We start from the raw sequence: 14,875 nt of genomic DNA, 5'->3' as shown, positions 1-14,875 counted from the left end.
CTCCAAATGGAACAGCGGCTTGTGCACCAGGCCAGAATTCTAACCACCATCTCCAAATCCTCTGCCTTCCTCTATGTCTTTCTGTTACATTTTGTGAGAGCTGGGAAAAGCCAGGACTCCTCGGTTCTATTCCTGACACTGGGAAAGGAGCCTTGGGAATAGGAAGCCAGGGCTGGCCCCTAAAGCTGCCCCCGACATGCATCTCCATCCCTGTCAGCTGTTATGAGTACTAAACACACGCATAGCCTCATCCCCTTTGCTTCCTCTCTAGCCCAATAAAAAGACTCCCGCTTTCTCATTTTCTTTTTACTAGCAATAAAAAACCTGCAATTGCTCAGCTTTGTCCTGGTCACGAGGGGGTACCCTGGGCCTTCCCCCATTTCATCCGGACCTTGAGTCACCCCGGCCGGGCCTGCGTTCCTGATGCTAACCATCATCGGGGACCGCTGTCAAAATGCTAACCTGGCCCTAGTCCGGCTCTGACTCCTTTGCAGTGGTCCCCGCCATGGCCTCAGTGTTTGTATAATAGAAATCACGTCGGATGGAGTTTCTTTAACACTATTTTTAAAATTTGTAACCCATTCTCCTTGTAAATGGTTTAGCGAGTGGCTTGTTACTCCCGCTGATGATCTCGCTGTTAACTCTGCATGCCTTGTCCCTTTCCCCTTCCATCCAGGATCTCTGGAAAACTCAGCATGAGAAGAAATCAGTATGCCTATTGCTTATCTGTCATTAATAAAGAGTGTTTCTATGTGCATTGTGTAAACGGCCTCTGGCTTTCACTCCTCTCAGTGCTGTTCTGTCCCATCCCCCTGCCTCCCCCCCATTCCCAGCTCCTCTTTGGAAGTACTGTAATAATATGAGGAGAGGGAAGGTGGCATCTCAGGTCAGCGGGGCATTTAAAACGAAAGCCTCTGCAGTGTCTAAGTTTAGAATCCCCCTTTTCCCCTGCAACTGTGAGGGCAAGAAAATTAACTTAAAAAAATAATAATTTGAGATTCTCAGCGGAGGCTTTAAGATGCCACCTTCTCTCTCTTTCTGGAGTATGGACTTAATCTCTCTTTCGACCCGCTCCAGCCCTGCCTCTGAGCTCTCCGGCGGCTCGGCCGTCCTTCCCAACAGAGCAGATTGCAGCTATTCATGCATTCCAGCATAACAAGCCCCCATCTCGGCTCTGCCTATCCTCCCAGTAGAGCTGACGTCCTGAATGACTTATCACTCAGACAGAAAGAAGAGGGATAATGGGGAGGGGTTGAGAATGCACACACAGCCCTTGCCATGGGGCAGAAGAGGGTGGACACAGAGCTGCTGGCATAGAGGGAGAATGGGAGACCCTGGTATGGGAGGAGGAGGGAATGGGGGGCACACAGAACCTCTGGCTGGGGGGATATTGGGCAACAGGGGATGGATCACTTGATGATGACCTGTTCTGTTCACTCCCTCTGGGGCACCTGGCACTGGCCACTGTCGGGAGACAGGACACTGGGCTAGAAGGACCCTTGGTCTGACCCACTCTGGCCGTTCTTCTGACCCTGTTATGGGGGGAATGGGAAATGGGGGACACAAGCCCCTGGCATGAATGGGGAGAACAGGAGACAATGTTATGGGGGGCGGCCCTGGGGAGGAATGGGGGGCACACAGAGCCCCCGGGATGGTGGGGGGGAAGGAGAATGGGGGGCACACAGAGCCCCAGAGATGGGGGGGAAGAATGTGGGACATGCGGAGCCCCTGGTGTGATGCAGGGGTGGAGGTCGCAGGGAGTCCCTGAAATAAGAAAGAGCGTGCTGGGGAGGAACGGGGGGGGGTGTCCAGAGACAGCACCCAGCTGGTGGAAGCCGTACCCCCCGTGCCCTGCTGGGTAAGGGGAGCCACCCCCGAGACACCCCACACCCTGGCGCAGCACCCGGGAGACGCTGCAAGGGGTGACCCCGGGAGGGGGCAGCCGGGTAGCTGTGGTGTGGGGAGCTGGGGGACCCTCTGCTGCTGCCGTACCCGCGAGCGGCGGGAGGCCACGGGGATGGGCTGCAGCACGCGGCCGCTGCTGGCAGCCAGGGGGCGCGTGCGACGCCGCCGCCGCCGCCTAGAACCCGGAGGCGCCCAAGGCCCGCCTCCGCCCTCAGCCCATTGGCTGCGGCCTGCCCCGCCTATCGCAAGAGCCGATTGGTTCCCTCCCCCCCGCTTACCCTTTCCCCCCACCGCTGATTGGCTCAGCCGTGGCTTCTCAGGGGCTGGGGGGGGAGGGGACCTCTATCAAGGGGCAGCCGGAAGTGGTTGTGCTCGTGCCTCAGGCGGGGGGAGGGGCCTCAGCAGCGGAGCGCTTTTCCCGTGAGCCTTTGCGACTCGCCAGGTGGTTCCGTGGGTTCTCTCCCTGGCTTGCGGGGTTGGGGGGCCGGACTCCTGGGTTCTCTCTCCCTGGCTTGGGGGCTGGGAGCCCGGACTCCTGGGTTCTCTCTCCCTGGCTTGGGGGCTGGGAGCCCGGACTCCTGGGTTCTCTCTCCCTGGCTTGGAGTGGGGGGGCTGGGAGCCCGGACTCCTGGGTTCTCTGCGTGACTGGTTACGGGTGGGGGAAGCCAGGACTCCTGGGTTCTGTTCCTAGCTCTGGGAGGGGGAGTGGGGTTCAGAGGTTAGTGTCCTGGGAGTCAGGACTCTTGGGTTCTGTTCTCGGCTCTGCCCGTTTGAACGCTTCCTCTCTCCCTGCCTCAGTTTCCCCGTACGTGAGGTGAGGATAACCCTGCCCATAAGCGGAGTGGGGATTGCAAGCGTTGGTCCATTCACGGTACTAAGGCCCGTGTGTGCTGTAGGCCGGTGGTTCTCACCCTTTCCAGACTTGACTTTCAGGAGTCAGGCCTGAGCCCCGCCACCTGAGGATCAAGCCTGAGCTCTGCTGCCCGGGGCTGAAGCATGTAATATAACTTTACAAGCTCCCTGTGGCATAGGGCCCTGGGCAGTGGTCCTGCTTGCCACCCCCTAGTGCCAGCCGTGCACTTGTAACACCGCTAAACCCTGCCCTGTGACCCTTGGGGGGGGGGGGGGGCGTGACTGCCAGGTTGAGAAACACCGATCCAGATGAGTTGACGTACCCCCTGGAAGATCTCTGTGTATCCCCAGGGGTATGTGTGCCCCTGGTTGAGAGCTACTGTTGCAGTGCCAACTGTTCCTGTTGGAGCTCTCCCTGCAGCTTGGAGACCCTGATGGTCTCGCTTCTGTTTGCAGTGTGCGCTTGGCTAGCTCTCAGGTAGCTAATGGTGCCTCCTCTGCTTCCTTTCCATGGATCTGCAACGGTTCCAGGAGGGGGACCCAGAAGACTAGACCTTCCAGCCATTGCAGGCCCCTCCTTTGAGATGGAGGAGCCATGTGCCAAGATACTTGCGCTGGAGATGTTTCGTTTAGAGCAGGTAACCAGGCGGGGAACGTAGCTGGGAAGTGGCAATAGGGGGAACTGGGGGTTTTATCTGGTTGTTATGCACTGGTGCAAAACCCTAACGTTCATTTGAGAGAGATGAGATCGTCTGGTTTTACCCACTTAGTTGTTGGGGCATGTGTAAAAACCATGGGTTTTGAAAGGTGAGTTTGGGGTGGCAGGGGTTATTGAGCATTATAGCAGTGGAGATATGCCTGCAGGTTTCGCGTCTGTTGTTCTGGTATGGTCTGGTGCCGCTTTGAGTTGGTGGGCCCTGGTCTGGGGGGAACATGCTCCTGATGATGAGCTTAGCAAGGTTGGTGTGAAAGCCAGAAGAGGGGATTTGGCCAGGATTTCTTTCAGGTTGTGATCCCTGTCGAGTATAGGTTGGAATTGTTTAATGTTACCCTGTAGGGGTTCCAGTATGGGCTGGTCGGTGACAACTAAGGAGTAGGGTGACCAGATAGCAAATGTGAAAAATCGGGGTGGGGGGGGTAATAGGAGCCCATATGAAAAAAGCCCCAACTATCAGGACTGTCCCTATAAAATTGGGACATCTGGTCCCCCTACTAAGGGGGTACAGTTGGAGGGGGTTTTGTTCTGTATTGAAGCAGGTTCTCTTGGGATATTTGGGTGGCCTGTTCCAGGATACGATCTACTTCTCTGGTGGAGTGTCCTTGTTCGGTGCAGGTGGTTTTAAGTGTGTTAAGGTGTGTATCCTGGACTTCCTCCTTGGAGTTTATTCTGTGGTATCGGAGTGCCTCAGTACAGAGAGAACAGATTTCTTGGTGTGTTTGAGGTGCTTACTGGATCTGTGAAGGCAAATGTGTTGATTCGTGGGTTTCTTGTAGAATAGATAGTTGTCTGTAGGGTTCCGTTGTTGAAGCGGATCGTGGCATTCGGGAAGTTGACACTGGTGCAGGAGTGTTCTACAGTTTGATGGTTGTGGGGTGGTTGTTGAAGTTGTGATGGAAATCTATGTGAGAGGTCAGGTCATCTGTCCAGAGGATGAAAATATTGATGTCACAGGTACATCATTGGTTTTGTGGTGCCTTTGTCCAGAAAATCTTCCTCACGGTGGCCCATGAAGACATTGGCATACTGGGGAGCCATCCTAGTATCCAGAGCTGTTCCCATGGTCTGGACAAAGTGGTGTTGAATGTAAAATGGTTAAGGGTGAGGATGACGTGGATGAGTTTGGCGATTGGGGTGGGTATCCCAGTGTTGTCCATTGTCTGTCTTGTAGGTATTTGAGGCAGGTGCCCATGCTGTTGTTGTGAGGGATTTTAGTGTGGAGGGAGGTGACACCCAAGGTGGCAAGGATGATGATCTGAAGGTGGTGGTTAATGCTGTGGAGTTTCTGGAGGAAGTTGGTTGTGTCCTGGAGGAAGCTGGTCCTTTGTGTGGTGACTGGCTAGGGTCCTCGCAACAAATTTTTGGATGGCCTCAGAGTGTGGCCACCAAGTCTTGCTGGTGGCTGCTCTGACAAATTTTCCTAAAATACTTTAGGAAAAACAAATATGCACATAAACAAGTCCAAATATTATTTATTTACATAGGGTGGGTTTATTTTGCAGACTCAATCACAAAAATAATGTACAGTTGGATTTTGGTGCCCTTAGCTCCTGCTGCCTCCCATGGCCCCCCACCCATCACCTCTGGCCCCCACTGCCTCCCTTCGGGTTTTCCATCGTCCCCCGGGCCCCACTGCTCTCTTTCCTCCCCCCACCCCCCTGGCCCAATTGCCCCGAGCTCCCTTCTGCAGCCTCACATCCCAGGCTCCCGTCCGCTCCTTGCCTCTTGACCATGGTGCCCAGGAAGGCCGGCCCTGCTGAAGCCCAGAGCCGGAGCCCCATGATTGGACTGGGGTGGGGAAGCCCTGGGCCCTGCTATCCTGGGGGACTGAAGCCCAGAGCCCCACAGCTGAAGCTTGGGGGGAGCTGAAGCATAGAGTCCCGTCACCCTGGGGGATTGAAGCCCAGAGCGTCCAGCTGAAGAGGGGCTGAAGCCTGCCGTTGGAGCCCCTAGGCGCAGCAGGGAAGGGGCGCTGCTTTGACCCCCTCCCCCATCTCTGCCAAGGAGGCTGCTGTTGCTGCAGGAAAAACCCCTGGTGGCCACATGTGGCCATGGTGGCTGGATTTGAGAAACACTGGGCTTGAGGATGGTTTCTATGAGTTCAGTTATTCCTTTGGTAAGCGTGCCATGGCCAGGTACAATAGGCCTGCCTGGGTTCCCTTGTTTGTGTATCTTGGGAAGCAAGTAAAAGATCCTTGGGGCGGGTTTGTGGGGGACGAGGTTATCGAGTTTCTTTTGGAGTTGTTTGGAGAGAGATTTGATGATCTCCTTCAATTCCTGGGTGAATTGCGGTGTATCGGAGGCGTCTGTACAGCTACGGACCTGAAAATCAATCTGTAGGCCAGCAGTGGGGCAAGAAAGGAAGGGTGGCCTTGGAGTGAAGGGGCTGGGCTGGGATTGCAGAGACAACAGGTGGATGTAACTGAGACCGGGATGGCCTACTGCAGTGGGGATTTTGACCCAAAAGGGGGTCACAAGCCTATTGTAGGGGGGTAACGGTATTGCCACCTTACTTCTGCGCTGCCTTCAGAGCTGGGCAGGCAGAGAGCGGCGGCCGCTGGCCAGACATCCGTCTCTGAAGGCGGGTTCCACCGCCAGCAGCAGCGTAAAGGTAACGGTGGCATGGTATGGGGGGGTTGTCAGAGCCTGAAATATTTTCAGAGCGGGTTCCAGCAAAAAAAAAAAAAGTGAGAACCCCTGGCCTAGTGACTAGAGTGTTAAACTAGTGCTCTGGAGACAGGGGGTCTATTCCCTGCTGTCACAGACTCCCTGTGGGATCTTATGCAAGTCGCTTCATCTCTCTCTGCCCCACATTCCCATCTGTAACACAGAAATACTAATCCCCCGCCCCTCCCCGTCCATTTAGTCTGAGAGCTCTTTCGGGCAGGGACTGTCTGGGCAGCACCTGGCCCCGATCTCGGCTGGTGCCTCTGGATACTGCTGTCCTGGACGTAATAACGTTAAGCTTCTCACTTGCCTTGCCCTGGAGGGAGGACCGTTCTGTCCGTGCGAACAGAGTTCAGGCTGAGAGGTGCGTTCAGCCATTGGGTTCTCTGCTGATGTGGCCCACGCCTTTGGGGTGGGTGGGGGGAGTGGAAGGGCAATTTGCATGGAGCCTACTGGTGGTTTTGTGTAAGGGGCCCCTGTCCTGCTCAGACCCAGCAAACTCATTGCACAGAGTTTTGCAGGGGTGGCATATGGCTTAGTGGATAGAGCACTGCACTGGAGCTTGTTCCTGGCTTCTGTTCCTGGCTTGGCCACTGGCCTGCGGGGTGGCCTTGGGCAAATCACATCCCCTTTCTGTGCCTCAGTTTCCCAGTCTGTAAACTGAGCATAATGACACTGACCCCCTTTGTAAAGTGCTTTTGAGATCTACTGATGAATATCTGGTGGTGTTATTAGTATGTTTTAATTACAGGTTCCACCAACTGTCTATTATATTCCAAACTTCATCTCTGAGTCGGAGGAGGCCTATCTGCTGCACCAGGTACGTGAGATTTTCATTTGGGTTTATTATTCCCATGGCATGAGAAGCGAGTGTTGCGCTTGGCGGACGCTGCTCTTGCAGGGAGGAATTTTCCTGCCTGACTCGGATAAAAGCAGGGCAGTTTGTCCGTTAACTTCACTTCTCTGCAACGGAGATCTCGGTCCCAGACCCCGACGGACAGGCACAGACGGACCCAGCTTTTGTAGATCTGGAATCCGCCCGACGCTCCCCCTTCAGTGTAGTAGGACCCGTAGGGATCTTAAGTTCATGATACGTGTTATGGGAGCACCTTGAGGTCCCAACCAAGATCAGAGCCCCATTGTGCTGGGCGCTGCACAGACCCGGAGTGAGTGGCAGCTCTTGCCCCAAAGACCTTGCAGCCTCAGTAGGCAGGGTGGATTGTTGTGCCTATTTTATAGATATAAGCACGGAAGTGCCTTGCCTGTGGGATCTGTGGTGGAGACAGGAATTGAACCCGGATTTCTTGAGTCCCCACCGGGGTCTTAACCACAGGGCCGGCCTTTCTCTAAACATTCAGTTCTGGGCCCCATCACCCACTCCCTGTGCTTAAGGCCCATCCTTAATTTTCTGCTTCTGTTTCCCCCCGGGCCCCTTGGGCAGGCTCATTTAATGTGAAGCCCCTTGGTCATTAGCCTGGGCCCTGGTTCAATTCCCGCCTCTGCCACAGACTGCCTGTGAGGCCTTGGGTGGGTCACTTAGCCTCAGAGCCTCAGTTTCCCCTCGTGCCCTTTGTCTGCCTTGTCTATTTAGCTTATAAGCTCTGCCTGCAGGGATGGTCTCTTTCTTTGTGCCTAGGCAGTGCCCGGCACAGTGTAGTGGGGGGTGTGGTTGGCATCCCTAGGCGCTAATGTAAATAATACTTTGTGCCTCTCGTACTGTTTCTCCGTAATGTTATTCCCCTCTCAAGCAAAGCTTTCCGGCATCTCATCCCTTCCCTGCGTTCATCCCCTCAGGTTTATGCTGCCCCCAAGCCCAAGTGGACCCAGCTGTCTGGAAGAAAGCTGCAGAACTGGGGTGAGTTCTCTCCGGCCCCATCGCTGGCTCCCAGGTGACCCCCCCCCACTGCACCAGGGACCGGTTAGTGCATGGGACTGGGGAATTCGCTCCCGCTGATGGTCTGGTCTGGGCTCAGCGCAGGATCCGTATGTGTCAGCTTTGTCCTTTAGAAGCCACGCTGAGCAGCCTGCATCAGGGAGGGAGGGAATGTCATTTGGCTGGTGAGTGACCTGGGCTGGCTGGCTGCAGGATTGAGGAGACAAGATCTCCCCAAACCCAGCGCCAGACCCTGCCTCAGTTTCCCCACTCTCATGCAAGGCCCCAGGCCAGCTACCCATCAGTGTTTGTTTTCAGTTCCTTTCCCCAAGGACATGTTTATTGTTCAAGGGCAGCTCGACATAGGTCAAGTCAGGTAACCCAGGCCCCGCCTAAGGTCTCGGGCTTTTGCTGATGTCTGGGCCATTGCTTTCCCCAGTCAGGTCTTTCCTGTAACCGGTGTGGCTGAATCTGGATCTCCTGCAGAAACTTCTCCTCGTATAAATGGGGCTTGATTAGTCACAGGTGGGAGCTAAGACCAGGTCCCTCCCTGGGACCCCATGACCCAGATTCCTCCACCGGTGGTTCTCCAAAGATGTCTCTGGCGTGCGTCCATCCCTATCAACCTCACTGTGTGTCCAGGGTTTAATCAGCTTCCAGGCAAAAGCACCTCTGGAGGGTGGTGGGAAATGATCCGCAGCCCTCCATGGGAAGCAGCAATGACTGAAGAGCAGCCAGTCGCATGGGCGTTTGCAGTGGGATGTAGCATCAAAGAGGATATAGTGATGGGGTGGCGGGGGGAGGGCCTGCATATACAGCCCCAAATATGACTGAGCCGGGGAGCTGAGAGTCAGATCTGGAGTGAGTGGACCAAGGGATATTACTTAGCTTGTCAGCTCCTTGGGGCAGGGACTGTCTTTTTGTTCTGGGTTTGTACAGCGCCTGACACAATGGGGGCTTGGTCCATGACTGGGGCACCACAGTGCTACCGTAATATACCTAATAAATATGCTAATTGCATTCCGTTCAGGGCACAAATTGGAAGGGAGTTCAGAGGAGAGCAGTAAAAATGATCCAGGGGCTGGAGCGCCTAAGTGACAACCAAGATGGGAAAACAGAGTGACCTAGAGGATAGAGCACTAAGCAGGGACTTGGACACCTGGGTTCTATTCCTGGCTCTGCCTCTGGCCAGCTGGGTGACTGTGGGCAGGTCACTTTGCCTCTCTGTGCCTCAGTTTCCCCATCTGCAAATTGTGTAAAGTGCTTTGAGATCTAGGGAGCTAGGGATCTGCTGGTTGCAGGTGTGAAAGAGGGAAAGGAATTGCTTAGGGTGGTATGGTGCTTAAACCAAGCCTGGTTGAACCCCTGGAGAAAGGCCTGTAGGGGTTGATCCAGCCCAGTACTTTTCAACCATGGATCTCCCAGCACTCTGAGCGAGATGGGACCAGCTGGATCTCTTTCATCGCCAGCTCCTCTCTGTATCCTCTGCCTCCCAGGAGGGCTGCCCCACCCAAAAGGGATGGTACTGGAGAAGCTGCCTGCCTGGCTGCAGAGCTATGCTGAGAAGATCTCCTCCCTCGGAGCATTTGGAGGGAAGCTGGCGAACCACGTGCTGGTGAACGAGTACCTCCCTGGGCAGGGGATCATGGTAACTACCCGTGGGCCAGCTGCTTCGTTACTCAACCTCAGGGTAGTTCCTACACTTGGGGGCAAGTGAAGAGGGGCAGACGCAGATCCCGACCTGATCAGAGGCGTGTCTATGGGGGCAAATCCTGTAACCATGGCAAATCCTGCTGGCTGGAGATTTCAGCGAGGCGGAGTCTAGATAGCCAAGACTAGGTTTTCCCAGGAGAGTGATGGTTAGCGCAGGGGCGGCCTGGGAGTTGGGATTCCTGGGTTCTGTCCCTGGCTCTGGGAAAGGAATTGGGCCTAGTGATTAGAGCATGGGAGGGGGATGGGAGTCAGGACTTCTGGGTTCTGTCCCCAGCTCTGGGAGAAGACTGGGGTCTAGTGGCTAGGCTGTGTGTCAGGACTCCCAGCTACCGACATCTTCTCTTAATCCCAACACCTTTTGATAGCCCCGACCTCACTTCGAGAGAGCAGATTGCTTTGCCAGCCATGCTTGTATCTAGGGTGTGGCGTACCAGTGACATGCGAGCTTAGGGCATGTACTCCCCATGCACGCTCCCGGCTTTGCCACGTGCGCTGGCTGCGAAGGTTGGCAACGTCAGGGAGGCATCTGCTCAGCAGCAGGGCCTGTGTGTGATGGGTTGGTCCACGTGTCTTCTGTGTGTAGAGACATTTCTTCCTGCGTTTCATGCTGGGTACCAGAGAGGAGAGCTGGGGGAGTGCGTGGGGGCTCCTTCCCTTTTTAGTTTGACATCCTGGTTCCCTCTAGCCTCATGAAGATGGACCTCTGTACTTCCCCACCGTCACCACCATCAGCCTGGGATCTCACACGCTGCTGGACTTCTACCATCCCGTCAGTAGGGGGCAGCATGCAGACAGTGAGCAGGTGAGCACAGAAGGAATTGCAAACAGAGCCTGGAGAATAACGGATTTGATTTTTTTTCCCTTTGGTTCCCATTGTGCCGGGAGCTGTACATTTTTATTGCTAATAGGTGTATTACGGTAGTGCCTAGGAGTCCCAGTCCTGGACCAGAAACCCGCATTGAACTGGGAGCTGTTCAAACCTGGAACAGAAAGGCAGCCCCTGCCCCAGTAGAACCCCCCTGCTTCCTGTAGAGGGTTGAGAGGGTAAATCCATTTCCAACTGTGAAGCGCTCAGCTGGTGCCCATCACTGTGGTATCTTAAGTACCTGAGCTGGACAGAGACTGTCTTTTTTCACTCTGTGTGTTCAGTGCCATGGGCAGGGGAGCCCGATTGGCGAATTGGGATAACCAGTTCCTGCTCATTTTAATCTGAGGGCCAGATCTCTTGGGCAGCTTTAAAAATCTCTGCCAGAGGCACTACAGGGAAACCAATAACCCCAGTCGTGTTCCCTGCGGTGGGATCCCTGATGTGCACGAAGCTAGGCAGGGCTGGTCTGCATGCGGATTTTGTAGTGCTTTAATTTAACTCCATCCAGCTTAAAAACGACTACAGCAGTACACACATACACATCCCTGTTCCTTCTCTCTCTCTCTCTCTCTCACATACAGTTTATGGATGATGCACTTATAGGTGTGTATGCATGCACCCCCCCGGCCCACCTTATCGTAGACTCACAGGACTGGAAGGAACCTTGAGAGGTCATCTAGTTCCATCCCCTGCACTCATTGCAGGACTAAGTATTATTTAGACCATCCCTGACAGGGGTTTGTCCAACCTGCTCTTAAAAATCTCCAGTGATGGAGATTTGACAACCTTCCTAGGCAATTTATTCCAGTGCTTAACCACCCTGACGCCAACCTAAACCTCCCTGGCTGCAATTTAAGCCCATTGCTTCTTGCTCTGTCCTCGGAGGTTTAGATCAATTTTTCTCCCTCTTCCTTGTAACAACCTTTTATGTACTTGAAAATTGTTATCCTGTCCCCTCTGTCTTCTCTTTTCCAGACTAAACAAACTCAGTTTTTTCAATCTTCCCTCACAGGTCATGTTTTCTAGACCTTGAATCATTTTTGTTGCTCTTCTCTGGACTTTCTCCAGTTTGTCCACATGGACATGGGTTCTGTCCCCAGCTCTGGGAGGGGAGTGATGTGTAGTAGTTAGAACATGTTGGGGCCTTGGAGGCCTGAGAATCAGGACTTCTGTTCCTAGCTCTGAGGGGAGAGTGGGGTCTAGTGGTTAGAGCTGGGGGGCAGGGCCTGAGTATAAGGACTCCTGGGTTCTGTTCCCCAGTCCTGCTGCTGACTCGCTGTGTGGTCTTAGGCAAAGCCCTGTTTGTGCCTCCATTTCCCCATCTGGAAGACGGGAGTGGTGCTGTCAACATCCGGGGGGGTTGTGTGGCTTAAACAACTAACATCCTTCAGGTGCTTTGAGATCCTCCCGTGGAAGCAGCTGCAGAAAGGGCCAGGTTTCGTTCTGAACGTGCACCGCTCTCCTTTCCCAGGTCCCCACGCCCCAGACAGAGGACCAGCGCCACTTCCTGTCCCTCCTGCTGGAGCCACGCAGCCTCCTGGTCCTGCGGGAGGACATGTACGTCCGTTACCTGCACGGGATCCGACCCGCCGCCTCTGACACCGTCACGGAGAAAGTCGCCAACGTGGCGGCCTGCGGCGCGGTGCTCGGGGACGAGCTGCGCCGGGGAACCCGGGTGTCGCTCACCATCCGCCACGTCCCCAAGGTGCTGAAAACGGCCATTTTCCTGGGCAGGGGGAAGTGAGGGGGGAAGTTTGCTTCCCTCCTTCCCAGGCTTTTGCCGGAGAATGGTGCCGCGAAACGCGCAATCAACGAGGGGGTAGGGAGGCCCAGACGTGGAAGGCTGCAGAGACCCCATCCTGCGGCGCACTGGGAGAGCGGGAAGAGCCAAGCCCTAGAGCGTCTCGCCCGCAGGGGAAGAGAAGAGCAGCCTCTGGGGTCATCTGTACGAAGGCGCAGAGCCTTGGACAGGAAGCAGTGTGGTCTAGTGGTTAGAGCGAGAGGCCAGGGTATCAGGACTCCTGGGTTCTATTCCTGGCTCTGGGAGGGGAGTGGGGTCTAGTGGCTAGAGCAGGGGATAGGAAGCCAGAAGGCCTGGCTGCCTACTCCCCACTTTTGTTGCTGCCTCACCATGTGACCTTAAGGGACTCTCCCCTCCACCTCCCAGTGCCTTAGTTTCCCTGGATGGGACATGGCAGGGGTTGCTATCCGTTGGTAAAGCACCCTGAGCACTTCAGCAGTGCATGGCAGGCTCGCCTGCTCCTACCTACATTCAAACATGTTCATTTAAACCGATAAACTCTAATAAAGGCAGGGGTGGATCATTCCACCTCGGTGGGGGCTCCTTGCTGCTGTTTGAGGGATCTGTTACATTTCTGCTTCTGAACTCTCTTGTGCCGCTGAGCCCATTTCCCCGGGCTGAGATCTCGGCTCAGCCGGCTGCTGCCCCTGCCCCCTGTTCACACCTGCGCTCTCTGCCCCTGCCGTAGCCCTTGGGTGCGTAGTAGGTGAAACCGTGCATTTGATGAGGGGAGGGATTGGCCATTAACTGCTGCAGCTAAGGGCTTGTTAATCCACCTCCCATCAGTGATGTGCTTTCTAAGCTGGAGCCGATGGGGAACTGGAGTATGGAGCAGCCCGTACTCGGCAGTGGCTTGGAGCGCCTCCAGATGGACGGGAGGTGGATACCCAGTGGGGAATCCACCACAAAAACCAGGAATACCGGGAGAATCGGTGGCTGGAGGCTAATGGTATTTAGATGATTCTGAGCTTCGGGCATGGTCTTGGGAGCCAGGACTCCTGGGTTCTATTCTGGACTCTGGGAGGGGAGGGGGGGGGGGGTCTCGTGGTTAGAGCAGAAGGGGCTGGGAGTCGGGACCCCTGGGATCTATAAGCCCGGGTCTGAGAAGAGAGCATGCTCAAAGCCCAGGAGTCAGGACGCCTGGGTTCTATGCCTGCCCCTGCCACTGACTCACTCTTGAGCATTGGGTGAGTCACATCTTTGCTGCGTGCCTCAGTTTCCCCGTCAGTAAAATGGGGAGAAATGTCATACATCCATCTCCCGGGGAGGTTATGAGGCTTCATTCGCAAACGTACTTGAAGCGCCGGGCTGCTCCGAGAGCCAGGTATGGAGGAGCCAGATCCCCAGCTGGCGTGTACAGGCCCTTGCTCCATTGGTGTCCATATGGATTTTCACCCCCCTGGGAATCTGGCCTTTACTGCACAACTCTGACTCTCTTAATACCTTTGGAGGTGAGTGGCTAAGAGCTCGCGTTGATCCATCTGTGCACCCCGCCCCCTCGGTTCTCCTGTGAGCCGGCTGCACTCGGGCGTGAAGGCCGTTGTGTGACATGCTGGAGCGTGCTGCTCGCTGTGGTGAAAACACGGCGCCCCAGGGCTGGAATGGTTGAGCGCAGGGCCACCGCCGCCTCTCCTCTCGTCTCGGTGCAGCCAGCAGGGGTTGAAGAGACAGCGGAGGGATATCCTTGATTTCAGACTCTCCCCCGCTCTGTGGATGCAGCAGAACCAGCTCTGGGAGGAAGGATGGCTGGCCCAGGGATCAGGGCACTACCCTTGGGCTCAGCAAACCTGTGTTCAAGCCCTAGCTGTGCCACCGCCTTCCTGTGTGACCTGGGCCAAGTCGCTTAGCTGCTCTGGGCCTCAGTTTCCCCACCTGTATGCTGGCGGGGTAATGCCCCTGCCCTACCTCACAGAGGAGTTGTAAGACCCTCAGCTCATACAGTGGTGGGCACTATCAACAGGGCCATATTTCCAATTAGGCAGAATAGGCATGTGCCTAGGGGTGCCAGCATTCTAGGGGTGCCTTACCTGTCTAAAGCTGTGGCAAATGAAGGTCGGTTGTAGGCATGGGGGAGGTGCTGAAGCTGGTATGCCTAGGGGAATGTAAGGTGCATCCTGCTATAGAAGTATGATAGATCGATTAGCCTTTCCCGCACTGCGGGGGACTCGCCTGCCTTCCTGGGAGATGTCAGACAAGACAGGATCACCCTGAACCCTATAGACCTACAGTGGTCTCGGCTCCTTTCAGTCCCCTCCTCTAGGCTGAAATGGGGCAGACGGGAAGGTCTGTGGGTGTCTCGGGCTGCATTCTAGCTTGGCGGTTCACAAGTGTGCATGAAGGGGAAATTGCTCAGTTCCCATTGTCTGTGGCCAGAAGGGACGGTCTCTTTTTGGTGTTTTATGCAGCGCCTGGCATGATGGGGACTTTGTCCATGGCTGGGGCTCCTTGCCACTACTGTAGTACACCTAATATGCCTTG

The 14,875-nt window shown here is 55.3% G+C and overlaps 1 protein-coding gene across 3 annotated transcripts; it reads left to right on the top strand.

The window, feature by feature from the left end:
* Positions 1-2,255: 2,255 nt before the first annotated feature.
* ALKBH6 (alkB homolog 6) lies at positions 2,256-12,965 on the top strand. 3 transcript variants are annotated; one of them, XM_074938100.1, is made up of 7 exons: positions 2,256-2,347; positions 3,289-3,395; positions 6,894-6,962; positions 7,937-7,997; positions 9,512-9,663; positions 10,414-10,530; positions 12,068-12,965. In XM_074938100.1, exons 2-7 carry the CDS (start codon positions 3,342-3,344, stop codon positions 12,338-12,340), a joined length of 726 nt encoding a protein of 241 aa, XP_074794201.1. In that variant the 5' UTR covers positions 2,256-2,347; positions 3,289-3,341; the 3' UTR covers positions 12,341-12,965. The 3 variants fall into 3 exon arrangements, with proteins under 3 accessions (XP_074794201.1, XP_074794204.1, XP_074794202.1); XM_074938103.1 differs by having other exon boundaries at positions 2,337-2,355; XM_074938101.1 differs by lacking the exon at positions 2,256-2,347 and adding an exon at positions 2,582-2,719.
* Positions 12,966-14,875: the final 1,910 nt, after the last annotated feature.

Source organism: Natator depressus, chromosome 23, assembly GCF_965152275.1.
Source record: "Natator depressus isolate rNatDep1 chromosome 23, rNatDep2.hap1, whole genome shotgun sequence".
In the NCBI taxonomy this organism is placed as follows: domain Eukaryota; kingdom Metazoa; phylum Chordata; order Testudines; family Cheloniidae; genus Natator; species Natator depressus.
The sequence above is the reverse complement of the archived record's forward strand: the minus strand, read 5'-3'. Positions and strand labels throughout refer to the sequence as shown.